The 27,820-nt window shown below is 42.1% G+C and overlaps 1 protein-coding gene across 1 annotated transcript in view; it reads right to left on the bottom strand.

The window, feature by feature from the left end:
- LOC124719838 (zinc finger protein 708-like) overlaps window positions 1-27,820 on the bottom strand; it is a 109,695-nt gene that overhangs the window by 35,275 nt on the left and 46,600 nt on the right. Inside the window, exon 6 of the mRNA XM_047245025.1 lies at window positions 243-280. Within this exon, the coding sequence (XP_047100981.1) occupies window positions 243-280 (38 nt within the window). The remainder of the gene's footprint in view (window positions 1-242; window positions 281-27,820) is intronic.

Raw genomic sequence — 27,820 nt, 5'->3', positions numbered from 1 at the left:
GATTTAATGTGTCATTCTGCATTAAACATACAGCTGCTGATATGCCACCTGAACTTTTATTTTCCTGTATGGATATCAGACATTTGCTCTATTTATCTAGCAATAGTCACATAATGGTTGTTGCAAAGAATAGTATTAATGAATCGTTACAGTAGTGCATTTTATAACTGAAGTACTCTTACAATTAATAAACTAAAATTTATATTTCTGAAATAGTTCTGCAGTGAATTATGACAACTTACCTTGCACTATCAGATGCATATCTCATTGAGGTTTCCACCTGAAATATTTGAAGAAATGGCCAGTGATTTACAACTGATGAGACAGTAAACACATAGAATTCTATTAACGCCCACCAACATGTGATTGGTCCACAAAATGCTGCAAGTTAGGCTTGAAAATATCATTTAAGAGGACATGATAAACTGTTGCAGTTAATGAAACAGAATGTTAGTAAAAATTCATTCTCCATTTTCTCACTGTCTTCAGTACTGTAAATAACTACACAAGCCAGTAATTTGGTTGTAGCCATACTTCCTACTAGACACTTCACAAAGAAAGTGACCAATAACATCTTTAATCTGTTATGCACTTACACTTTGTGTAAAATTTTCTTTCACTTTTTTTCCGTTATGAAAACTGCCATGCAATGACAGATGAATCCATCATCGTAAGTGACACATTTGGACGTTTGTGCTCTGGGCAGCCCAGACCAACTTGCAGAGGTAAGGAGTGACTCCTAAACCCAACCTTAAGTTCACACCAGAACTACATACAGGCTTGGACCATTAAATATACAAACATTAATAAATATTGGGAAACTCAAAATAGTTTCACACATTGTAAATGGACAAGTTAAAATTGGCACTACAAAATATCACATTCACAGATGAAGAAGTACCACAATCAGAGAACTGTAGATTCTTCACAGAGAACACAGGGAAGAAATTCACGAAACTACTGCAGAACTAGGCTCTGCATTCATAAATGGCAATTATGTTGCAAACGGTACCAAATTTTTTGGGAGGACAATGGTTCAATTCCACGCCCGACCATCCAGATTTAGGTTTTCCATGATTTCCCTAAATCACTCCAGGCAAATGCTGGGATGGTTCCATTGAAAGGGCATGGCCGACTTCCTTCCCCATCCTTTTTTAATCCGATTACACCAATGACCTCACTGTTTTGCCTCTTCCCCCAAACAATCCAAAATCCAAATTTTTCATTACCTCCAGAAGTCTCTCTCCCTGCAATAATTCAATATTTAGGTGAAAGGTACCCAATAATTAATGCACATGCACCAATAGATCAGGATAACAATGCAGAAGGTAAAACAGTCCTCAGAACAATGTTGAGAAGCATCTGATGAAGTTCCAGAGGAAAACATACAGATTTTATCTAACTTTTATCCTCAGACTGGCACGGAAAGGAGATTAGAACATTATCTGCCTAAACTGCTATTAAATGAATTTATTCACAACTGGAATTTTGACTGTTATGCCATTCTCAAGTGACAGCTTACTATGAACTAAGTCAGTGTTATTAAAGTCATGCTTAGTGCTTGGGGACTGGATATTAAGATGTGCAGTATGACATGACTTTGATAGAAATTAGTACATGAAGTACTACCAATTTCTAGGCATACAGATTACAAAGACTCCCATCTTGTAAAGAAAATGGAATTTGTAAACATGGTTAACACAAAAGTATTACCTCAAAAGTATTACCTCAAAAGTATTACCTCAAAAGGAATTATAAAGGATTCAGACATCACACTGAGCTACCACTTGAGAATCGTACAACTGCCAAATTAATTTTGAATAAGTACATTCCATATCAGTCCTGGTAGAAAATGTTTTCATTTATGAATGTCTGCCTGACTAGATGTAAGAAAAAAGGAAAACTGCAAAGAAAAAGACATTTAGCATACACCACTAAAAAGATACGAGGACAACAATAATATGATTTGAGAATATCAGACAGCTTGTGTGCCAGTAACAAAGCACAATTCCAAAAAGATGATGAATTCCAGAGTCAGACATAGATACCTGTTGAAATTGACCATTACCACTGAATAATAAAAGTAAGATTGCTGGCCTAGAATAACTGATAACCATGTTCACATAAGATTCAATGAAATTCCATGAAAAGTTCAAGGAGACAACAGCAGAATTCTAAAATACAAGATATATCAGAGATGGCTTAGGACAGGATGGTCCTGTGAAGGCCTAATTGATAGAGGACTAAAGGAGCAAAATACCATTGGAATACATCTGTAACATTTTAGAAGGCCTATGACTATAAAGCAAGACTGCTTTATTTAAAAATTCTTAAAGAATCTGAAATACAGAAGACAACACGGGTCTTCTTAAAAGAACTACAGCCTCATTTGAGATAAGAACAGACTATGGCCAAGGCAATTCTTCTTTCAGACTATACTAGAAAAGTGAATATTGAACAGATGGAGCAGTTGTCAGAATCTACTACCAGAAGCTGAATACTACTTGGTTAGAAAATTGATAATTTCAAAATTGTTTGTTCAAATTTTGTAGATAATTTAGCAATGCTGACAATGTAGAGAAACCACAGAACAGAGAGAAAGAAAAACAGTAGGAAAAGCATGACTACTCGTCTCTTCTGATAAGCAGCAGTGAAGCAGTAATGGGTAACTACAGGACTGCAACATCCCTATCAAATAGGGAGTGTGGGAGGGTCAGGGGAAGACAAATTTAAGGATCTATGAGAAGTCATGTAGCGAAATGGTGGGGAAACTGGAACCACAAGAGGAAGACTATAAAAGATGGACTCTGCATTTCAGTTAACAGAAGATGTTTATAGTAAAAATTCATTCTCCAAAATTGCAGAACCTCCAACTTGCAAGGTAGTCCAAAATACACATCTGTATCACAAATACTAATTTTAGAATCAACAAAAGATAGTTAAAATTATGAAAAAGAAAAGATATTAGGAAACAGAATACCACCACAAACATTTAAATTCAGAAACAATACAGAAGTATAGATAAATATGTAGGAAAATAAGTAGAGACAAAATTTGGCATACAAGGTTAATGAGTCTTAGCACACTGAAAAGAAAAACTGTGTAGCAGTACTAAAACCATTAAAAAATCTCAATGCCTTACAAGACTGCACAAAGACCTACAAGAAACTTGTATAAATTAGCAAGATATTTAAAACCAAACCAAATACAGAAACAGGATTGAGTTGGTAAATTCTCCACAGCATAACAGTTCCAAAAAGACAATATAGAAACTGAACGTCAGGTGCATGGAAAGAAAAATGTGTACAGTAGAAGGAGTAGCATAAATAAATGTAAAACCTTAGCTGGCCTGTAATTGATCAGGAAAAAAATTTTTCCATATTTGTAGTACCTTCTCAGTAATGCATAGCGATCGTATATGTACTGCAAACAAGTTGCAGCAAGCAGCTCAAAGAGTCTCTGCAAGTATGCAGATAACAGTATTTGGAGTGTTTTGTTAGGCTACAGCTGTGATCAGAAATATTTTGCAGTGGTGGTGTTATGCTGTCAGTACTGCTTGCACGCAGTAACAAAAGAGCAATGCATTCAAGTGTCACTCCATCAAGAGCTGCACACTGCTGTGGTTACATATCTAGTGAACAAATAAGATCATACAACAACAATGTACATATGTATTCCTTTAGCTCGAAAGTTTGTAACTTGCCTTGATGGTATGGTATCCAGTAACTACTATGACTGAGGTATTCACTCAGTGATTGTTTTCTTGCAGAGAACTAGAAGTATAGCAAAACAGAACACTCGCTTGATGTGAGACAAGCTGTTTTACATGTCTTCAAGATTGGGAGTACTTATAGGGACTATGACATATCACAACCACAAACAAGTGAGCACAGTCAATAGCAAAAACATGGAACAACAGTAACCAATAAGCCAAGATCAGGTCATCCCTGAAGAGAGAGCAGGAAGGACAGAATGATTTGTACGCAATCAGCTGGTGTTCCAAGAGAAACATCTCAACAAATCTTGTGAATCCCTGTAACATGTTCATTGCACTGGTGCATTTCTTCTGCCAATTGAATCCAATGTTACTAGATAGAAATAGATTTCCTGCTGCATTGAATATATGGCCATTTTTAAGGCAACCGGGAATTTCGACTGGAATACTGGACTTGTTATATTAAATTTGAGTGTAACACACCTCAATTTTGGAGGCAATTTTTTGAAGAAACAAATGAATTTTATAAACTGCAATACATGGTATCACGTCTTTGTAAGCCCCACTGGAAATTAATTTGAACAAATAATGAAGGTAACTGAAAATCCGTCATGCATTCAAACTTTCAAATATTATACGTGAGATAGTAATGTGAATCTACCATCAAATGCACAGGATTGATTGACACTGAACATTTCCCATTTAACATTGAAACATGAAAATCTATACATTTAATATTTTGCTCTGGTGAACTATGTTCCTTCTAAGTCAAGAGAAATGCCCATAACCTACTATCCATCGGGGTTACTTTCCTGTGAGAAAAGGCCGACAACTGTGAGGCAGTATGTAAATTCACATCCATGTAACTTTTGCACTTGAATCTTTAAGCAATTTTAGGACTTTCCCAAGGTCAGTGCTATGATGGCAAGTAGAATTTTTGTCACACATTTAAACATAATCATAAACTCATTGACAAACAAAAGATGAACGCGGCCAAAATTAGTGAGGGACAGCAATAAACAAAGGATGCAACAAATCAAAGATTCTAACTCTGCTGACTGATATCTCAAAACATCAGATGCATAGCCAACTGCTAATTTGTCACTTTCCAGCTATAAAATATTATTCACAAATATTGTACAGAAAAACACTAAAATTGAATTCAACAGTACTATTTCAAACTGTGCAGCCCAACTTCAGGAGTTAAATAGAGCCCTGTATAGTTTTTCATTAATTAATTTTATAAACACTGATTACAATAATGCTAAATAGTACTACATGTAATCCAAAATTGCCACAAGCATAAACAATACATCAAACTACAGTGAATACATAGTTTGACTGTAACTCAACTGGATCCAGGGTATCTACAATTTAATTAGAACTACTCAATTAATTTGACCAGAGCTAAATGTACTCCACAATTCCATACACCAAAAGACAGCATATTTTACACTACACCCTTATCCTTACCAAATGTGTATTACATACTTTTTTGACAAATTAACTATTATGCAGTGTGATCAAGATGTGTCAAGTTCAATTGGTTGTAATTCAAACTTGGTAAGTGCTATGTCGTAACCTAAAGCACCATGTAAATGAGCAGGAAATTACAATCTCACCTGATATGACAAGTTTGTTTGTATAGAAATATTTCCTTGTATTTAATTACTGTAACAGTTGCATATGATGGCAATTTGTCATGTTTTAACTGATAATTAATGTAGTATTTATCTCAGAATGTTTCGTAAGGTTCTAAAGCAACCTGCATGGGAAGGTACTTATCTCAAGTCAGGCTTCACAAAATCCTCACCAGAGTACCAACTAATCCAGGAGGTTAATTGAGGAAGGACGATGGGGAAAATACAGAGACAGCACATGAGACACTGGAACTGCTCCTCAAAACTCATTTTCCTCAATATCCTCGGGCGGATAACATAGAGCAGAATGCGAGCCCTGAAAGACAATAGTTCTCAGGCACTCAAAGAGAGGACTGGGAATCAGCTAAGGAGTGTGTCAATTTCAGTAAAATCCAATGGGCGGTGGCAACATTCTAATCGGTCAAGTCACCTGGTCCAGATGGAACCGTTTCAGCTCTCTTAAAACAAAGAGGAGACAATCTTATTAGAGTCCTTTGCACGTTATTCAGGGTTAGCCTAGCAGTGGGAGTCATTCCCAATGCCTGGAGGGCAGTGAAGGTTGTCTTTATTCCAAAGCCAGGGAGAATTGATCATACAAAGGCCAAGGATATATGAGAGCAATCAGTTGGGTTAATGTACATGCTGGGGAGAGGAGGCTAACTAGGGCTCCTCTACATTCAAACTAACACACGTAACCAGGTAAATCAAGTGAGACAGCTCTCCAACTATTTGTTGGGAGGGTGGAGAAAGCACTTTCCTTTCAAGAAACAGTCCTCTGCATCTTCCTGGGCGTCAAGGGGGCTTTTAGTAACACAACCTTTGATTCCATGGTTAGGTCAACAGAGGTGCATGACCTAGTGACCACTATATGTAGGTGGACTAGGGCCATGCTTAGTGGAAGGAGGGTAGAGGCCACATGATGAATGAAAAAATAGTAATTAACACCACTAGAGGTTGTCCACAAGGAGTTTTGTCCACTTTATTGTGGAATCTACTGGAGAACGAACTCATTGAGGAACTAAATTACAGACAATGCTTTTGCCATGGATACGCAGATGACCTCGTCATAGTAATACCCGGCAAATTTGCTGACACAGTTAGGAATATGGCACAAGGTGCACTGGATATTGTGCAAGACTGGTACATTACATAGGACTTAAACGTTAATCCTAACAAGACTGTTGTGGTACCAATCACGAAGCAGCACATCTTAAGCTTTTTGATGAAACATCTGTGAAGGGGATAGTGAAATATCTAGAGATAATCTTAGATGAGAAACTAACATGGACCCTTCACATTAAGAGCATCTGCTCCAAGGCGAATTGTACTCTAGTGAGTACCAGAAGGTCTTGTGGCAAAAACTGGGGCCTAAGATCCTGATGTATGCACTGGACACACACAACAGTGGTTAGACTTAGGATCTCCTATGGGGCCGTAGTGTCGTGGAAGAATGTACAACAGCAGGCTGCAGCTAAGGAGCTTGCTAAGGTGCACAAACTGGCCTGCTTTGCCACAACAGGCAGAATTAGTAGCACACCAACCACTGGGATGTAAGTCATGCTGGACATGCCTCCACTACATCTTTGGGTTAAGATGAAGGCAGCAGCTGGTGCATACACACTCAAAACTGGTAAAAACTGGATCACATTGGATATCCAGACTCACACACTGAAATATAGGAATGGCTTGAGAAATGCCGCCTGACTGTATAACAACTCCCAACTGCTTCAACAAGCCTTACAATACAATAATTGGAAGCAGGGAGCAGTGGGAAAACAGTTTGACACCATGCAGAGGACACTGTCTGGTTCACTGATGGGTCAAAATCAGACCAAGGCGCTGGGGGCGGAGTGTACAGGGTTCAGCCAAAACTGGAGGGCATCATCTCTCTAGGAAAACTGGCCTCGGTATTCCAAGCTGAAATTACTGCAATCAAGGCGTGTGTGGAGGAGAATATATATAGGTGCTACAAGGACCATAGCATCTACATCTATTCAGACAGCAAGGTAGCCCTCAAATTATTGGGAACTCCTGCAGCACAACATATTATTATTGCAGAATGCCACAGGGCTTTGGTGGAGTTAGGGGATTCAATTGCAGAAACTTAATATGGGTCCTTGGTCACTCAGGGATCAGTGGCAATAAAGAAGCTGACAGATTGGCCAGGATGGGGGCAAAGACTCCATTCAGTGGACCGGTACCTGTTCTGATAATCACCAATGCTATGATCGAACGAACTATGGAACTGGCTTAGAAGAAGCACATAGAATACTAGACCAAGGTCTATAAGCAAAAACATGGTGAGGTAACAATGCCAAAGTTGTGCTTTAAAAGATGCTCTGTAACCCTGGGCTCGAAGAGGAAAGAGATTAAACTCATGTTTGGACTGATCACCAGCCATGGGAATTTAAAAAAAACACCTACATACAATGGGTATAATGGAAGAAGACCATAAATGTAGCATCTGTGATGACAGTGAAGAAACTGCATCACACCTAATCTTCCAATGCATGACATTGGAGACCAAAGAGACAGAATTTTCAGTGAAACTGGAAGTGAAGAAATTGTGTCTAACAAATAATGGGTAGAGAGACTCCTTGCACTATCTAAGGGCACTGGTTGGCTTTACTAGATATACAGCGAGCAATACTGCACAATAAACTGTTTCGGTGCCAGGTTAGACCAAAGCTGTCTTAGCTTCTCTGCCAAAATCAAATTAAATCCATCATCCTTAGTGAATTTGTGTTCAGGTATTTTTGACTAACTATTATGCAGTGTGATCAAGATGGGTCCAGTTCAACTGGTTGTACTTCGAATTTGGTATGTGCTACATAATACCTTAAAGCACTATGTAAATGAGCAGGAAATTATGATCTCATCTGATATGACAAACTCATTTCTATAGTAATATTTCCTTGTATTGACTTATTTTGACAGTTGCATATGATGGCTGTTTATCATGTTTTCACTGATATTTAATGTTAATATTTATCTTAAAATGTTTGGTAAGCTTGCAAAGTGACCAGTATGGGAAGGTGTTTATTTCAAGTTGATTAGTTTCAATAAGAACAATGTACTTTCAATCACTTATTTTAATTAAGTTTTGTAAGATGTTTTGAAAATGACTAGTATGGTATGGTTTCTTGAGGTTTTAAATAAACAGTGCTGCTGTGCCCCATAGTCTTTGGTAATGTATGTGTGTTTCTCACATAGTCTGGGCCAATGAACTGTTACTGTTAAGTCTGCATAGGTTTTGACAGTAGTTGAACCGAAGTCTCTGGGCAGCCAACCAGTTGTGTCATTTCAGCTCTCTAAAATTGTATGGATGATAAGATTTTGAGCAATACATGAGGATTTTGGCATTTTCTCATTCCATTAAATTGTTGTATGTTTTTGTGACTGACGAACTTTCACTTTGCGCAACTGATAGTTCTGTTTTGTAATGAACTTTGATTGACAGTGACACAGCATCACTGATGATTACACCCAGCTGGACTCAGTTCCGATTTCACATTAGCTTATGTAACTGGGGAATCTGTCAAATATTCATAATTATTCACATAATTGAACTGCATTATCTTCAATTTGAAGTGTTCAACCTTGCTATGTGATCCTATATAATTCAATTTAATGATTTTAAGGATGGCCATTTCTATTTTTGTGTCTTACATTGACAGTACACCATTCAACTTAACTTTGTCGCTGTGTTTACATTTCCTTATTTAGTTGTCACTGCATTTAAATTCGTTTAAACAACTTGTTTAAGTATACATTAACTATTACAAGATATGCCTAACTTCATACTTTTACATGTTGCTTGACTGACAGGTGGTTTTAACAGGGTAGATACTCAGTGGTAGATGGCCTTGACCCATGCATGGGACTGTAGAGATACATTGTGAAATCAGTTCTGTTCACTACCCTGAAACTCAGTACATCATAGGACCAATTTCAAAGCATTAACATTACACATCTTGATTGAATTTTCACAGTAAGCAATCAGCACACAGTGTCAGTAGCTGGACTGAAATCACTATCAGTTGCCCTATTGGCATACAAACTGAAGATAACAGACACAAGGCCAAATATTCAATTTTCTCTTTCAAATCTATTTCATTGTGGAATATCATAATGGAGTTCCTCCTTTCAGTACCGGCATAAACATCATAATGACAGATTCTGAGATGATCAATTTATGTTGATTTTATACTGTGTACTCACTTAATAGAGAAAAGGCACCTGGGCAATATGAGATGGCTGTACAATACCACTCATATTACACTAAACTTGTTCCTTCTCTAACAGCAGCATATCAAACATCTCTGAGCCCATGGAAGTTTCCTAGTGGCTGGAAGAAGGTACCAATCAATCATATTCTCAATTAGTGTCACCTGATAGATGCACATAATCATAGCAAAATGAAGCACGAGCATGAATAACGCTGTATGGTATATTTCCAAGTTTTTAGGAAATCGACAAAAACCGTTAATAAAAATGTAATAGCAGATATTTATTGTTTGCAGATGCAGACTGTTGAAAATAGTTGGTTGTGCTTTTTAAAATTGCACTAAGGACAGGTTTTAGAAAATACATAACTATTAAAATGAAAAAACAGTGTATAGCAACTGATATACAGCATTGCTGTATATCACACTCTACGAGAACTATAAGGTTGCCTAGAGTCTCAAAGTTTTAAATAAAAAAAATTACATCAAGATACAAACTAATATTTATAGTAAACTGATTGCTTTGGTCTTAAATAAGTAATAGAACATGAGTTTGTTATGAAGTTGAGCCCAAACCTGGCACATTACACTCAGTTGGCACACTGAATGTTTTCATAAAATGCCTGGATTTTGATTCCCTGTATTTCATCACATCCAATAGCTTGCCTTTCTTCTCCTTACAAGATTCAGTACCCCATTGTAGAGCAACCAAAAACCAAAATCCAATAGAATTTCTTTTACTTCATGTTCAAAAACATGTTTCACAATACAATGTCTTTCACATGGATGAAACCGCTTATGCCTTGAGAATCATCACTGCATAGCTTCAACGAGAGCACAGCAGTAATTGTCAAACTAGGTGGCATTTTGAGAACCAGCTCAACAGATCCGATGCCCTTGTCTTCCATCATCTCCTGTATGGTCAACTTCGAAGGTTCTACAGTGGCCTAAGCAATGACATGCTTCCATTCTAAAGGAGCCATAACTTTTGACACTTTCTTTCCTCAATCACTGCAAAGTTCCTGTCACAAGGCAGGAAACTATCACTCTAACATAAAAAATTTTTCTGTATTTTTACACAGTACTTGCAGTTGACCAGATAGAAATAAAGTGCTAAAATTTTCCAGTTATCGTTCTGCCCAACATGGTGGTCAGACCATATAATTAGTTTGTGTCCCATACCTTTTTCAAGCATCACAAATTTAATCAGACAGGAAACTATTTTGGCTGAACCACACCTTGCACCAGATCCATCCCCTAAATTTACCGTGTTAGTTAAGTACCAAAGTCATGAACCATGAAATTATATGACGGCAACTGTCTCTGGCAAAATACCATAGAATGTGCCAATTTATGACAAAGTAGAATGTGTTGTATGTCCACGCATCTAACATATACAGGGTGATTCAAAAAGAATACCACAATGTGTATTTAATGAAAGAAACGTAATATAACCTTCTGTTATACATCACTACAAAGAGTATTTAAAAAGGTTTTTTTTCACTCAAAAACAAGTTCAGAGATGTTCAATATGGCCCCCTCCAGACACTCGAGCAATATCAACCCGATACTCGAACTCGTTCCACACTCTCTGTAGCATATCAGGCGTAACAGTTTGGATAGCTGCTGTTATTTCTCGTTTCAAATCATCAATGGTGGCTGGGAGAGGTGGCCGAAACACCATATCCTTAACATACCCCCATAAGAAAAAATCGCAGGGGGGTAAGATCAGGGCTTCTTGGAGGCCAGTGATGAAGTGCTCTGTCATGGGCTGCCTGGCGGCCAATCCATCGGCTCGGGTAGTTGACGTTCAGGTAGTTACGGACAGATAAGTGCCAATGTGCCTCTCCATACAGTTGATTGTGGAATTTGCAGTTCTCTGCTAGCTCTGCGAGTCGATTTTCCTGGGCTGCGAACAAATGCTTGCTGGATGCGTGCTACATTTTCATCACTCGTTCTCGGCCGTCCAGAACTTTTCCCTTTGCACAAACACCCATTCTCTGTAAACTGTTTATACCAACGTTTAATACACCACCTATCAGGAGGTTTAACACCATACTTCGTTCAAAATGCACGCTGAACAACTGTCGTCGATTCACTTCTGCCGTACTCAATAACACAAAAAGCTTTCTGTTGAGCGGTCGCCATCTTAGCATCAACTGACGCTGACGCCTAGTCAACAGCGCCTCAAGCGAACAAATGTACAACTAAATGAAACTTTATAGCTCCCTTAATTCGCCGACAGATAGTGCTTAGCTCTGCCTTTTGTCGTTGCAGAGTTTTAAATTCCTAAAGTTGTGGTATTCTTTTTGAATCACCCTGTATATTGTTCCTTTGTAGCCATTTCTGTGTTGTTTTTTAGCAGTTTGTATGCTCAGTCTGCTTTTGCATAACAACTGACTAAGTTCTATGTTGTGCATTTGTATCTCATCTGAAGCTGTGATCATAAAGAATCATTAATTTCTGCACAGACTGAGATTGTGGTGCAGACATTCTTTCGAAGATTTATTCTTACTTCGAGAAACTCAAACTGAGTTCTTGAATCAGCGACCTGTCATCATTTGATATGACATGTGGCCTACACAAATATTTTCCTCAACCATCTTCAGGAGTGGTCACTCCACTTTCCAGTTTATGTTGAAGAGAGAGTTTTCATTGCTGGGTGATGGAAAATATGTCAAGCAATGTTTTTTGACACACTTCTTTTGAGTGGACTTCATATTTGAAAGCAGCTTGTTTCAATGAAGTACTGTCTGTCTTCCCTTCCTTTCGTCTGCCTGGCACATCTATTTACGTAGAGTTTATTGAGTAAATTGCCTTTTCATTGTGCATCAAGGCATGGTATTCTCTGTACAGCCTTAACTTAATTTACATATTTATGTCTTAGAATCCTTCTTTTGAACACACTTTTGTGTTGCACACATGGTGCTGAATCATGCTGTCCATACTACTACCCAATATTCAACTGAATTATCATACTCCACATTCTCTTTCAATAATATAGCAGTGTGTTTTCTACTTTTTCATCACTGATAAAGACAGAACTGCAGTTAGTTTTATTCATGGTCTTAGAATTATGGGACAAATTTCAAATTTGGATCAACAACAAGTAATGGAAAATCCGGGAAGAAATGTAACAATATTATAAAGAGAAAACTTGATCAGTTGGTTGGTTTTGAGTATAAAGGGACCAAACTACAGGGTCATCAGACCCTTTTTTCCTGACAGAAGCAAGGCTCAAGGTACAAAAACACTCAGCAGCACACCTAAAAAGAAAATGAGTGGAATGAACAAAAAATGGGGAAAACATACGCCACAAAGAAAAGCAGAAGAAGGTATTAAAACCATAGAGCATATAGTCTGGGCTGGCTGATCACAATAATAAATGAGGATGAGCCAGCCACTCTGCAACATATTAAAACGTCCACCTCAAAAAGACAAGGCGAGAAGAGCACATGTAGGGTAAAGATGACAACGAAGACAAACAAATGCAAAGAAAGTGCGACAGAATTACAATGGAGGGAGGGTGGTGGCCTCAGAGAGAAGGCTAAATGCCCACCCTTGGATTGTATGACGAAACCCCCTCACAAATAAAACCTAAAATTAAATCTGCAGTTTGAAACATTGTTACCCAACACCAAAGGTGGGGTTCTAGGAAGGTTAAAAGTCTGCCGTAGAGTGGTTAAAAGTCATCAGTCCAGCAAGATGTGGATGACAGTTATATGTGAGCCACAGTGACACCGACGTGGGTCCTCACGACAGAGGAAGTAGCCATGTGTTAGCCATGTATGGCCGGCATTTGTTTGGTTTGGTTTGTTTTGGAGGAGGAGACCAGACAGCAAGGTCATCAGTCTCATAGGATTAGGGAAGGAATTCGACCGTGCCCTTTCAAAGGAACCATCCCAGCATTTGCCTGGAGCGATTTAGGGCATGTATGGCCAATGCAGAGCCAGCAGACAACCACAGAGTCCCTGCGACAGGCTTGCATGGAGTCTTTTACACATTTGTAGTCTCCTTAAGGGCACAGAGTTTGTTGTGCATACTGAGATTATGCCATTCGGTCTCCCAAACCTGAAAAACCTTGTGGTGTAATAATGATCACAGGTCAGTTACAGGGATGCCGACCTCCATAACTGGTTTCCGTTTAGCCCGTTTGGCCAGCCTGTCGGAAAGTTCACTTCCTGGGGTTCCAATGTGGCCTGGGGTCCACACAAACAACAGTGGCCTGGGGTCCACACAAATAACACGGAATGACTGGACCGTTCCAGGGCATAGATGGATTCTTGGATGGTCACTACAAAACGATGGTGCCGGTAGCATTGGTCGATAGCTTGTAGGCTGCTCAAGGAGTCAGCACAGAGAAGAAACGACTTGCTACCGCACATTGGATGTGCTCAAGAGCACGAGAAATGGCTGCCAGCCTTGCAGTCCAAACACTGCCGCCGTCTGACAAGGAGTGCTGTTCAGTATGTTCGCCATGAACATATGCAAAGACAATGTGACCATCACCCATGGAGCAGTCCGAGTAAACCACTTCACGGTCCCGGTACTCGTCAAGAATCGAGAGGAAGTGACAGCCGAGAGCTGCACAGTTAACTCATCCATTAGCACCCTGTGAATGGTCCAGGCAAAGCTTCAGCTTCGGTGTACACCATGGAGGTGTACATGAATGGACCTTGAGCATAGGTGGTAAAAGCAAGGACTCCACTTCAAACAGACAATATCAGTTGCGAACTGCAGTCATAAGCCCTGACCTGGGCCTCCGATGCAGGAGATGAAATACCATGTATGGGATAAGGAGATGGTATTGTGGATGCTCTGGAGAACTATGAATGTGTGCAACATACCTGGCGAGCAGTGGTGCATGTCTAACCTTCAATGGAGGGACTCCGACCTGGTCACTGGACTCGTCCTGAAACCTCCTGTTGCCAGTAGAGTAAACATATCGCTGAGGGCGCCACCAAACAATAAACCAGTTTCCCATGGTCAAGACGAGATTGAACAAGGGCTCTATAGAGCTGCAGCAGCTTAGTGCGATCTGCACCCCAGTTGGTGTTGCTCAGGCACCAGAGGGCATTGAAGTGCTGCCAGCAGTTCCACTTCAGCTGACCAAGATGAGAAAGCCACGTCAATCACGTGTTGAAATCCAGTCATAAGAATCGATATGTCTCCATTACAGTGAGTGGATCATCTTTAAGGTAAAGTTCTGGCTCCGGATGAATGGTACGACACTGACAGAAGGGCATGACACACAACTTCGTAGCTGAAAACCAGAACCTGTGGGCTAGACCCCATGACTGCACATTGTGAATGGTTCCCTGTAGGCACTGCTCAGCAACACCAGTACTGGAGGAGCTGCATGAAATGCATAAGTCATCTGCGTACAGAGAACGCGAGACCGATGGCCTGACAGTTGCTGCAAGGCAGTTAATGACCACTAAAAATAGATATACACTCAATACAGAGCCCTGCAGGACCCCATTCTCCTGAACGTGGGGCAAACTACGGGAGGCACCAACTTGGACACGGACAGTACAGAGCGATAGGAGATTTTGCATAAAAATCTGGCACGGACTCTGGAGACCCCACTCATATAATGTGGCAATGATATTATTTCGTCAGGTCGTGTCTTAAGCTTTTCATAAATCAAAAAAGACGGCAACCAGGTGTTAGCGTCTGGAAAAGGCTGTTCAGATGGCAGACTCAAGGGAAACTAGATTATCAATGGTAGAGTGACCCTGGCAGAAAGTGCCCTGGCATGGAGCCAGTAGGCCACATGACTCCAGGACCCAACACAACTGTCGACTTACCATACGTTCTAGCAGCTTAAAAAGAACGTTGGTGAGGCTGATGGGCCAATAACTATCCACATCAAGTGGGTTTTTACCGGGTTTGAGCACTGGAATAATGGTGCTCTCCCACCATTGCGATGGAAAGACGCCATCGCACCAGATCCAGTTGAAGATGATAACGAGATGGCGCTTTTAGTCAAACAATAGATGTTTGATCATCTGACTGTGGATCTGATCTGGCCCAGGGGCTGTGTCAGGGCAATGTGCAAGGGCGCTGATGAACTCCCACTCTGTAAATGGAGCATTATAGGGTTCAATGTGACATTCTGTGAACTAGAGTGCTTTCCTTTCCATCTGCCATTTGAGGGTGCAGAGGCTCAACCGTAGTGCTAGGCAATTGCCTTTGTGTCGGTAGATAACGCACAATTGATGTTAGCGCCAGTAACACTTGTCGTGGTCTGGTACGCACATACATGTCCGATCTTCTTCCAGAGTTAGGAACGTGACGTACGGCACCAATGGTCGAGACATACCTCTCCCAACATGCCTGGTTCCGTCTTTTTATAAGCTGGAGAATGCGAGCATGAGCCCTTCCAAAGCTATTAACTGTGCTAGGGAAGAGTGTCACGTCACTGTAGAGCTTGTCGATGCTCTTTAATGGCCTCAACGATTTCTGGCGACCGCCAAAGTTTTCGCTGGAGCACTATAAAGAACAAGGGATCGTTAATTCTGTCACAAAAACGATCGTTCTAGAGACCTGCTCAACTACCACATTGATGGTACCATGTGATGGAGTTTCAATGGTGACAGCAGAGGTGAAAGCTTCCAGTCTGCATTGTTTAAAGACCATCTTGGTAGACATCTGGGGAGAATGGTGCTGGGGGAGTGACAGGAAGATGGGGAAGTGGTCACTACCACACAAGGCATCATGGGCTCTCCAGTGGACAGATGGGAGAAGTCCTGGGATGCAGAGGGATAAAGCAATGGGCGAGTAAGTGCCATGAGCCACACTGAAACGTGTGTGGGCCCCTAGTATTTAAGAGTCAGAGGTCGAGTTTCGACATTTCTAACTTGACCAGTAAGCATAGTGCCACCCCACAAGGGGTTATGGACGATTAAATCTCCCATAAGTAGGAAAGGTTTAGGGAGTTGATGAATCAGTGCAGCCAATGCTTTCAGGGGTACTGCACCATCCGGATGATGATATATGTTGCAGGCAGTTATTTCCTGCTTTGTCCTTATCCTGACAGCCACAGTTTCAAGAGTTGTTTGAAGGGGCACAGGTTAACTGCATACTGAGTTCAGGCCATAGACAAGAACTCCACCTGATGCACTATTATAGTTGCTACAGTTCTTGTAATAACCCCTATAGCCATGAGGGGCAGGGGTCCGCATTGCCAGGAACCAGATTTCCTGGAGGGCAATGCAGAAAGCAGGTGTAAACCTAAACAGTTGCTGTAGCTCAGCTGGGTGGTGGAAAAAGCCGCTGCTGTTCCACTGGAGGATGAGGTTATTGTGAGGCTGGGAAGGCATGAAGCATGCAAAGAGGCAGGTTACACTTCAGCGTCACCTGCTGCCACCGATTGAGTATTTGTATCCGTTCCTATTGTGAATGAGGCATCAAGTGAGATCCAGGTCGTCAGTAGATGGTGAGATCTCCACCTCATCCGCAGGTATAGAACTGGTAGCTAGTAGTGGTGTTGAGGTCACCTGAGGGTTCTTTTCTTAGCAGACTTCTTTTGTTTTTTTGCCCTCACTTCTCTTTAGGGGCTTGCTGGGAGGACTTCTCTGAAGTAGCTTCAGGCATGGAGGAAGACCGTGCATCTCTTTGACCAGCAGCTTTTGGCTCCTTTAGCCACTGGCGAGTGTCCGCTGTAGCATTAGTGGAGACCTTGGGAGAGAAGAGTCCCAAGCGACCGCTTCCACATGAGATGAGCCAGAAGAGGCTGTTGCTTCTCTGGCTGGTGGGTCGGGACTGATGTCCCCTGCATTTGGGGAGGAGGGGGGCCTTGCTCCTAAACTAGGTACTTGTGATGGCGATGGTAATGTAGCTGCAGCATATGTCGACATCAACCATATTCGGTTGTAATCGTTCAAATTTACATTCAGCCTCTTGGTAAGTCAATCTGTCCAGGGTCTTGTACTTCATGATTTTCCGCTCCTTTTGGAGTACTGTGCAGTCTGGCGAGCCGGGGGAGTGCTGCTTTCCGTAGCTGATACAAGTGGGAAGGGGCATACATGGAGTATCTGGATGCAGTGGACATCCGCAGTCTCGACATGTGGCACTGGAAGTGCAGCGGGAAGACATGTGCCCTAATTTCCTGCACATAGAGCACCGAATATGGGGAGGAACATTTGGTTTAACATCACAGTGGTAAATCATCACGTTGACCTTCTCAGGCAATGATTCATCCTCAAAGGCCAAGATGAAAGCACCAGTAGTGACCCTGTTGTCTTTGGGTCCCCTGTAAATGCGCCAGATGAAAAAAAACACCCCACCATTCAACATTGGCACAGAGCTTGTCAGACTGCAAGAGGAGGTCGCAATGCAAAATAATCCCCTGGACATGTTGAGGATTTTATGGGGAGTGACAAAAACAGAATTTTCACCCAGACGGTCAGAAGTGAGTAATGCCCGGGAATGGGCTGGAGCTGCTGTCTGAATCGAGACTGCACTGCTTCTCATCTTGGACAGTGCTGCCACTTCCTCAAACTTATCCTCAATATATTAAAAAACTGAGGCTTCATGGGTAGAAAGAGTCCCTGTCCATTCTGCTATAGACTAAATACCGAGGCGAATATGGCTATCTTCTTTCTGTAGCCCTATGTTTCTCCCATGGTGTAGCAAGGGAGGGAAAAGATTTAGGATCATATCTGTCAGTTTTGTACTCGATCTTGCCTTCTTGGAGACAGCTGGTGTCTTACAGTCACCAGCAAGGGATGACTTAGTCCGCTTCATTGTGGGTCATCTGCCCTGATGCCACCCATTCCAATCATGGGCTCTCCCCATGGGTGCTACCCAGCGACAACAACGGCCACATAGCATGCTGGCCATTGCCAGGAGTCCTGATGCCTCAGGAAGACAGGCATCTACTCCTTGGCATACATGGGGAGTTTACAGCTCAGGCATCAGCAGTGCGATCCCTGTGTTGTCAGGGGACTACCACCGGATGGGTACATGATTGCCCCACCACAATGTAATGGCTACCGTGCTGGATATTGGGTGCAGAGAAATCCGAACTGCCATGAGGGTGAAAGAGTACAGGAGAAAATGGAAGAAGATGACGTACCCCGCAAAGTGTGCTCATCCAAATAGTTCAATTGCTGGTGGAGATGCATAGCCAAGACAATAGGCTCAGGACATCCAATCTAGGGGAACTATGGATAACTCATGCACCACGTAAGGCATCCTTCCCCATATGGCCCGCACTTCAGTAGAATTTGGAAAGTGGCAGGTCAATCCATAAAATGGGACCTGAAGTTATAGGGTCGAAGAGTGAGAGACTTCTTTTAGTCACGCCTTAAGACAGGCAGGGATACCTTAAGCCTATTCTAACCCCCAGACCTGCAGGAGGAAGCAAAGTTGACATTTGCCATATTGCAGAGATGCTAAGTTGAGATAGGAACAACAAAAAGAGTGTGACAAATAAAACTTTTGGCCCATAAGCCTTTCGTCAAAAATAGATGACATACACACACACGACTGCAGTCTCGGCAAGTTTAGCCACACTGTGAGCAGCAGCACCACTGCATGATGAGAGTAGTGACTGGGCAGGGGTAACAAGGCGGCTGGAGTGGGGAGGGATAGTTGGGTAGGGGTGACTTACAGTGCAATGCTGCTGGGGAGCATGCAAGGATGAGGTGGAAAGAGGGTAGGGCAGCTACGTGCTGTCAGGCAATTAGACAGTGGGCAGGGGAGAGGTGGGAAGAGGGGCACCAGCAAAGGAGAGAAGTAAAAAGACTGGGTGCAATGGTGGAATGATGAGAGCTGCATGGTACTGGAATGGAACAGGAGGCTGAATGGGTGAGGACAATGACTAATGAAGGTTTAGGCCAAGAAGGTTATGTGAATGTAGGGGAAGTTCTCCCTGCACAATTCAGAAAAGCTGGTGTGGTGTGAAGGATCCATATGGCACAGACTTTGAAGCAGTCACTGAAACAAAGGATGTCATGAATAGCAGCATTCTCAGCAACCAGGTGGTCCACTTTTTTCGCTGGCCATTCATGCAGACAGATGGCTTGTCGGGTGTCATGCCCACATAGAATGCAGCACAGTGGTTGCAGCTTAGCTTGTAGATCACATGACTAGTTTCACAGATAGTCCTGTCTTTGGTGGGAGAGGTGATATTTGTGATGGTGGTGGGAGGATGTACAGGACAGGTCTTGTATCTAGGTCTATTGCAAGGGTATGAGCCATGAGGTAAGAGGTTGGGACCTGGGGTTGTGTAGGGATGGACAAGTAGATTGTGAAGCTTTTTGGATAGTGGAATACCACTGGGAGGTGTGGGAAGGACAGTGGGCAGAACATCTCTCACTTCAGGGCACAACAAGAGGTAGTCAAAACCCTGGTGGAGAATGTAATTCAGTTGCTCCAGTCCTGGGTGGTACTGAGTTACATGTGGAATGCTCCTCTGTGGCCAGACAATGGGAGACTGGAAAGATAAAGCATGATATATTTATTTTTGCACAAGGCTAGGAAGAAAATTACGATCAGTGATGGTCCTCTGTATATTTTACAGACTATAAGATGCTACAGGCTATAGGGTACACATTCATACTTAAGCACTTTTTAAAAAGTAACATTTTTACAATTTGTAATATTAGATTGCAAAGCCAGGCTAACAACAATTCTTAGTGTATAGAACCGCACTGACCTAAAGGCCCCTGAATACCAAAATTGAACTTCTCCTTCATAATGACTGTCTTCTTCATATAAGAGATGGTCTTCACTGCCCACCAGAGCATTACCTATGCAGTACTTATTGACATTTTGGTCAAATATTTCTTCTCTTACGCTAGACAACAACTTTTTCCAGTGACACACTGGTGTGATTGTAGGTCCTTTCAATGCTCTCTCTGGTGTAAGTCCTTGTTGGGTTTCGTCTGTAGCATGTCAACTGAATTTGGTCAGAAAATACGCCAGAGCAGAAGTGAGCTGCAACAATGCCAGCTGCAGGTGGGTGGGAGTGTTACATGCTGCAAAGCAATACACAACCAACTGGTGTTGCGAAGCTGAGTCAGTTGGGCGTGATATAGCAACAGCCAACGCTGGAGTGCATTAGCAGAAGGTCGGGAGCGTTTCCTCACCTGCCACCAGTCGTGTTTAAAACATTTGCGTGAAGCACTAAATGAACATAGTCTGGAACGAATAAACATTCAGCTATTTGTGTACTAAATGATTCTTGTCTCAATATCAGAGTGAACAACACCCACAACCCTGTGACACCCAGAGTGACATCCTAGAATGCACTATGGGGTCTGCCGTTTGACCACTACACAGGGTAGCCTGCTGTGAGGCACGAGAGAGCTGGCTGCTCACTGGAGGAAGTTTACGGACATCATCAGCTGCATCACTGTCGCAGCCAGAGTGACTGCTGACAGCAACACTGAGTGACCCCATATTCAGCCTTGCTCCTTGACCTGTCAGCAATGACAGATGTCTACTATTTCACTTAAGAGGCAACTGGGAGCCTCTACCAAGCTGTTCCTGATTTACTACAGCTGAGGGCTGGAAAAAAGAAAGTAATTAAACGTATCTACAGTCGCCCTGACACCTCATTTCACCCTCCACATGTGACAATCCAAGGGTCATGCAACATTGATGTCAGAACTTTGCCATCACTTCTTAGAGCAATGTTTGAACCTACACCCTATGTTACAGTGAATTAAAGAAAACGAAAATCCTTATACACTCCTGGAAATGGAAAAAAGAACACATTGACACCAGTGTGTCAGACCCACCATACTTGCTCCGGACACTGCGAGAGGGCTGTACAAGCAATGATCACACGCACGGCACAGCGGACACACCAGGAACCGCGGTGTTGGCCATCGAATGGCGCTAGCTGCGCAGCATTTGTGCACCGCCGCCGTCAGTGTCAGCCAGTTTGCCGTGGCATACGGAGCTCCATCGCAGTCTTTAACACTGGTAGCATGCCGTGACAGCGTGGACGTGAACCGTATGTGCAGTTGACGGACTTTGAGCGAGGGCGTATAGTGGGCATGCGGGAGGCTGGGTGGACGTACCGCCGAATTACTCAACACGTGGGGCGTGAGGTCTCCACAGTACATCGATGTTGTCGCCAGTGGTCGGCGGAAGGTGCACGTGCCCGTCGACCTGGGACCGGACCGCAGCAACGCACGGATGCACGCCAAGACCGTAGGATCCTACGCAGTGCCGTAGGGGACCGCACCGCCACTTCCCAGCAAATTAGGGACACTGTTGCTCCTGGGGTATCGGCGAGGACCATTCGCAACCGTCTCCATGAAGCTGGGCTACGGTCCCGCACACCGTTAGGCCGTCTTCCGCTCACGCCCTAACATCGTGCAACCCGCCTCCAGTGGTGTCACGACAGGTGTGAATGGAGGGACGAATGGAGACGTGTCGTCTTCAGCGATGAGAGTCGCTTCTGCCTTGGTGCCAATGATGGTCGTATGCGTGTTTGGCGCCGTGCAGGTGAGCGCCACAATCTGGACTGCATACGACCGAGGCACACAGGGCCAACACCCGGCATCATGGTGTGGGGAGCGATCTCCTACACTGGCCGTACACCACTGGTGATCGTCGAGGGGACACTGAATAGTGCACGGTACATCCAAACCGTCATCGAACCCATCGTTCTACCATTCCTAGACCGGCAAGGGAACTTGCTGTTCCAACAGGACAATGCACGTCCGCATGTATCCCGTGCCACCCAACGTGCTCTAGAAGGTGTAAGTCAACTACCCTGGCCAGCAAGATCTCCGGATCTGTCCCCCATTGAGCATGTTTGGGACTGCATGAAACGTCGTCTCACGCGGTCTGCACGTCCAGCACGAACGCTGATCCAACTGAGGCGCCAGGTGGAAATGGCATGGCAAGCCGTTCCACAGGACTACATCCAGCATCTCTACGATCGTCTCCATGGGAGAATAGCAGCCTGCATTGCTGCGAATGGTGGATATACACTGTACTAGTGCCGACATTGTGCATGCTCTGTTGCATGTGTCTATGTGCCTGTGGTTCTGTCAGTGTGATCATGTGATGTATCTGACCCCAGGAATGTGTCAATAAAGTTTCCCCTTCCTGGGACAATGAATTCACGGTGTTCTTATTTCAATTTCCAGGAGTGTATTTTGGTCATAGAAAAGCCATCTGACAGTCGTGAATTTTATAACATAGATTTTATTGCGAATAGAGAACCAGTGGATTTTTCTACTCTTAGAGGTAATGGAAGGTATGACTAGTTAGTGACTGTCAGATATGACCCTTGAGGTTACACTGTGCATAAGTGCAATGTATGAAATCACTTCTAGGAAAATGTTACACATGTAATCATTTGGGCCATACGGCTAGGCAGTGCTGGGAGACAATATGGCTCATAATGACATGTAAGAATTAAGTTAATGTATTTTGTCTTCTTGTCTTGTGAATGTTAGTTCTCGAATTGAGTGTTGTCAAGGACACAGCTTGAATAGGACCAGAGATACAAGGTGTACCACAATCAGAAGTAGTATGCATATTGTTCGAGAAGGTAACAGAATTACCAGCAGAAAATAAGGAGCTTTGTGGGTTGACAGGATCACGATCATTCAACCCAGTGTAAATTTGTCAGACAAAAGTTTAATTGGTCCTTGTCCTGGTGAAACAACAGTGAGCATGTCTTGACCTTCAATATCTGACTCAGATGCACAGTTGGTCTAATGAAGTATTATTGACTGTTACAAAACTGATTCTAACAAAGGAAGTAAAAACATATTTAGGGTATACAGGAGCTGTGAAGGGAGCCACAATATTTGAAGAATTTAAAGAAGGGTTAATTCTAAGATATATGGATCAAAATAGTGCCAGACACTATAGGGAACAATTCGCAGTAATAACTAAGAGAAATAAAGAAACTGTGGAAGAATTTGCAGATAGGATAAGGAAAATCAATGGACATACCTGTGCATTGGGGCAGGATGCTGAAGTTAATGACACTGTTTTGCAAGAAGCATAGCAGAGGGTCTTCAAAGCTTTTTTAAGAGGGCTGCATGCAGAAATGTCAGAATGTGTGTGGACAGGGTGTCTGACAGATTTGCGCACAGCAGTGCGGTAACTACAGTGTGTGAGGAGATCAATTTGTCTACTGGAATACAGGGCAAATGGACACTGTTTGCAGCTAATATAAAACATTTCAAGTTTGGACAAACAGGCCATGTAAGGACGAAGTGTTGCCAGCCTCAGGGTGATGTGAATAAAGAAAGAAGAAGTAACAGTTTTAAAAGTAGAGGAGCAGGTAGAAATAAGGTATTGAACACTAGCTGGGACCCCTGGTCCACCTATGGTCTTCCCAATAAGACTAGATACAAAATTGTATGCAGATGTGGATGCCATAAGATCTGTATGGGATAAGAAGAATAGGAACAAAAATGATTCCATGATATCATTGGACACAGGGGAGAATGTTTTGGTCACCAGTAGTGATCTGGTGAAATGTACGCAATTGGACCCACCACAGTACAGACTGAGATGGAGTGGGAATAAAGACATCATCACACCATTAGGACTGTGGACACCGGCATCCACCTGAATACAGCTTAATTTAAACAATGATTAGAGATTGTGTCACATTCAATTGAGAGGTGCAACATGATTCTGGATTAGATTTCCTTATCAGCATTGTGCCATACTCAACTTCCAGCTACATAGGGTGGAACATGGCAGAAAAATGCTTCAGTTAGGTTAAGTCATGGTAGAGAGGTGGCAAGAAGAGTCTATTGCGAAAGATGAAGCAATTAAACCATGAAAACTATACTAAGACTCGATTCGCATGATTATGTATCCAAGGGTACTGGGAAATTTCATTGGGTCAGTGTCGAGTCCAGCTTGCTGGCAGGAATTTTGTGTGTGATGGAACCATTAGAAGAGAATTAAGTATTAGATCAGGTGGGTTGTTTATTTAACAGACATATCATGCCCATACCTGTTTCTACGTACCATTTCAGCACAGAGGGCACATGATTAACACACCAGTTGTTGATCTCCAATATGAATATCTTGCAGGAAGAAGAATGGAACATATGGGGTGTCAGCCACAGACAATTGCCAGACATCACTGAAACTGTATGAGGAGCAAAAGTGAAGCATCTAGAGGGACGCAAGAGCAAACAGATGACAAAACTACTTTTGGAATTCAATGGTTTATTTTTTCCAATAGGACCATTATCAGGTACGCATATTACACAACACTGCATACCAATATGCAATGAGTCATCAGTCTACCACAAACCATACAGAAGAGTTAGCAACTTTCACCCAATTTTGAAGATGTAAATCGATCAACAGCTGAAAGATGGAATACTTGAAGAATGTGATGTCGACAGTGGGCAGGAATATTTGTGCCAAAAATATAGGTTTGGTTTGATTACAGGCACCTAAATGAGAAAACCATAATGGATGCCTACCATTTCCCAAACATCACAAACTATGTATCATTTAGAGCTATCCTAATATTTTTCAACAATGGATTTGCAGAGCGAGTATCACCAGATAGAGCCTGTATCATAGGACTGACACAAAACAGCATTTCTGGAACCATGGGGACACTACCAAATCAGAAGGATGCCATCCTCATTAAAAATGCACCTGTATAAATTTCAGAGATTGTTGGAAACAATTCTCAGAAGTTTGAAACCATGGAAATGCTGTGTATCTTGATGGAATAATCGTCTATGGAAGTGATAGCAGACAGTATATGCAGTGCTTAAGGGAAGTATTCCTAAGGTTAAAAGCAGTGAAGTTAACAGTGAGTACAAAAAATTGTGACTTTTTGATTGAATAGATAGCATACCTAGGACATATTAAAAGATGGATGTAACACAGACCAAAATTAGAGCTGTATGGGAATATCCCGTACCACAATCTGTAAAAGAGTTGCAGTCACTCTGGACTTGTGAACTATTACCACCAGTTCGTAAAAGGACGTGTGGATACTGTCAAAAGGTTGACAATTCTTAGAAGAAGGGTACTAAATTTGTGTGGTCAGAACAGTGCCAGCATGCTTTTGAGGGGCTAAAAGAAGCTTAAACATTGAGTCCAATTGTAGTATTCCAGATTTTAATACAGAATTTGTTTTATTATGTGATGCGTAAATTCATGCACCAGCCTGTCTCTTATCAGAAGAGGTAGAATGTGTAGAACATCCAGCAGCTTACGCTCAAGGCAACTGAATTCTGAAGAATGAAGTTATTCCACAATGGAGAATGGGAAGTTAACCTTATTTATGGACTTTCATACTTCAAATTTTATCTGTACAGTAAAACATTCAGAGTAATAACCGATCATACGACATTAAAATAGTTGGGGTTAAAGAATCCCTCCCAATAGGTTGACATGATTGGCAGCAAGGCTAAGCGAATTTGATTTTGAACTTATTCATAAAACTGAGAAGAAGCATGGGAATGCAGATAGCTGAAGTAGAAAACCAGCAGTATTACATATTACCAAGAATATCGAAGAACTACAAATCCAAGTAGAAGTCTTAGAGAGGGAAGTAGTTATTAAAATGGTTGCAGTCCGCAGAAGATAGTGTTCCAGCTAGAGGTAAATTTGTTGCAAGAAGGAAAGTATTTAAAGGGTCTAAGGAAAGTACAGAAGGAACTATCACCAAAGTTGAGGTTCGTGTCAGAACCTGAGCACAAAGGCTTGCCCTTTAATTTGGAGTAGCCACAGTATCATTGAGAACTGATGGAAGAAAAGTTTCTATTTCCATTTCTGTAACAGTAGCAGGGAAACAAGAACATCATGAGTGCTACATAATTCATGCATAACTCGTCACAAGGGGAAAACTGAAGAAATTTGTAAGAGTAAAAACTCAACGACTGTCATTAACTGCAAAATATGAAGGAAGATATGTAGAAATGGAGGAAGCAAAGTTACAAAAATACCACTGAGAGAAAATCATAGTCTGTCTGCATATGGGGCAGGATTCCTGTGCAGTGAAATTGATAATGGGAGAAAGGAGGAAAGAGAATACAATTAAAAAGTGGTCCAGCCAGAATTGTACTTTCAGCATGTCGAGGCACATGGGCTTTGTCAAGACGGTAGTAGCAACTAGTTGTTACAAAAAGTGGAGGGGTACATCAGCAACGAGGGTAGAATGAAAGGTGAATGCTTTCTTATTAAATGGAACAGCATCCAAAGTAATGGGGCCTACTTTCTGCCTATCCACCATGATTGCAGGGATAACTCACTTGAGCATTTCCCAGCCACATTTGTACCGGCCAGAAGAGCCCATGGAAGTGCCACCTGCCGCAAACCACCCAGCTTAAATCAAACTCTAGGGCCAGAACTAATGTAATCTGTAAACACACTTCTGAACTGGCAGGAGGGACCAATCTCCCTGGAAACGTTATTGCAACATGTAAATTCATATTGTGAAAATCAGCACCAGAATGAGACAACACTCACCATTGTCATACCAACCACTGCAGTGGCACTTGTTCTGCTGAGCCTGGTGTTCTTCTGGTACACAAAAGACAAAGAACACAACCGAGTTCAGACCCAGCCATAGTTCAGGTTCCACTGCGTTGGATAACCCAAGCATAAAAGCAGCAGAATGCACAGTGATATAGTATGAAGAATAATTGATTTATTTTCACTTTTAAGTGAGACGTATAGAGTTGGAAAAAATTGTACAAGAGGCACAGTAATGAAATTAGTACCATGATGTTTGAGTCAAGGTGCAGGGCAAGGCGCCCTATGGAAATTTATAAGATTCAGTGAAAGGGCTAAGGTAATTAATTGTTAGAATGATTCATAAGTGGCGAAATAAGGCCGGAAATACTTGTCGCCAGTAACTCTGGTTTAATAGGTAGTATAGTTTTAGCAATCCGAGAGAGAGAGTGTCTTGATAAAAAGGTCAATGTTGCGTATTGACCATAACTGGTCAAAAAATATGCTAGAGCAGAAGAACAGCCAGCTGCACATGGGTGACGGTGTTATGTATTGAAAAGCAAAACATGGCCAACTTGCTTTGCAAAGCAGAGCCAGCTGGGCATAGTATAGCAACAGCCAATGCTGCAATATGCTAGTGGAAAGACGCAAGTTTTTCATCACTTGCCACCAGATTAATATCTACAATACATGCCTTAAACACTAAACAAACATAATCTGAAATGTAGAAGTACTAAGCAGTTCATATGATACTTGTCCCACTATCACAGCCAACACCACACACCTGTGACACCCACAGTGACACCCTGGAA

Source organism: Schistocerca piceifrons, chromosome 11 (assembly GCF_021461385.2).
Source record: "Schistocerca piceifrons isolate TAMUIC-IGC-003096 chromosome 11, iqSchPice1.1, whole genome shotgun sequence".
NCBI lineage: Eukaryota > Metazoa > Arthropoda > Insecta > Orthoptera > Acrididae > Schistocerca > Schistocerca piceifrons.
Note: the sequence above shows the minus strand (reverse complement) of the source record. Positions and strands in the feature narration are given on the sequence as shown.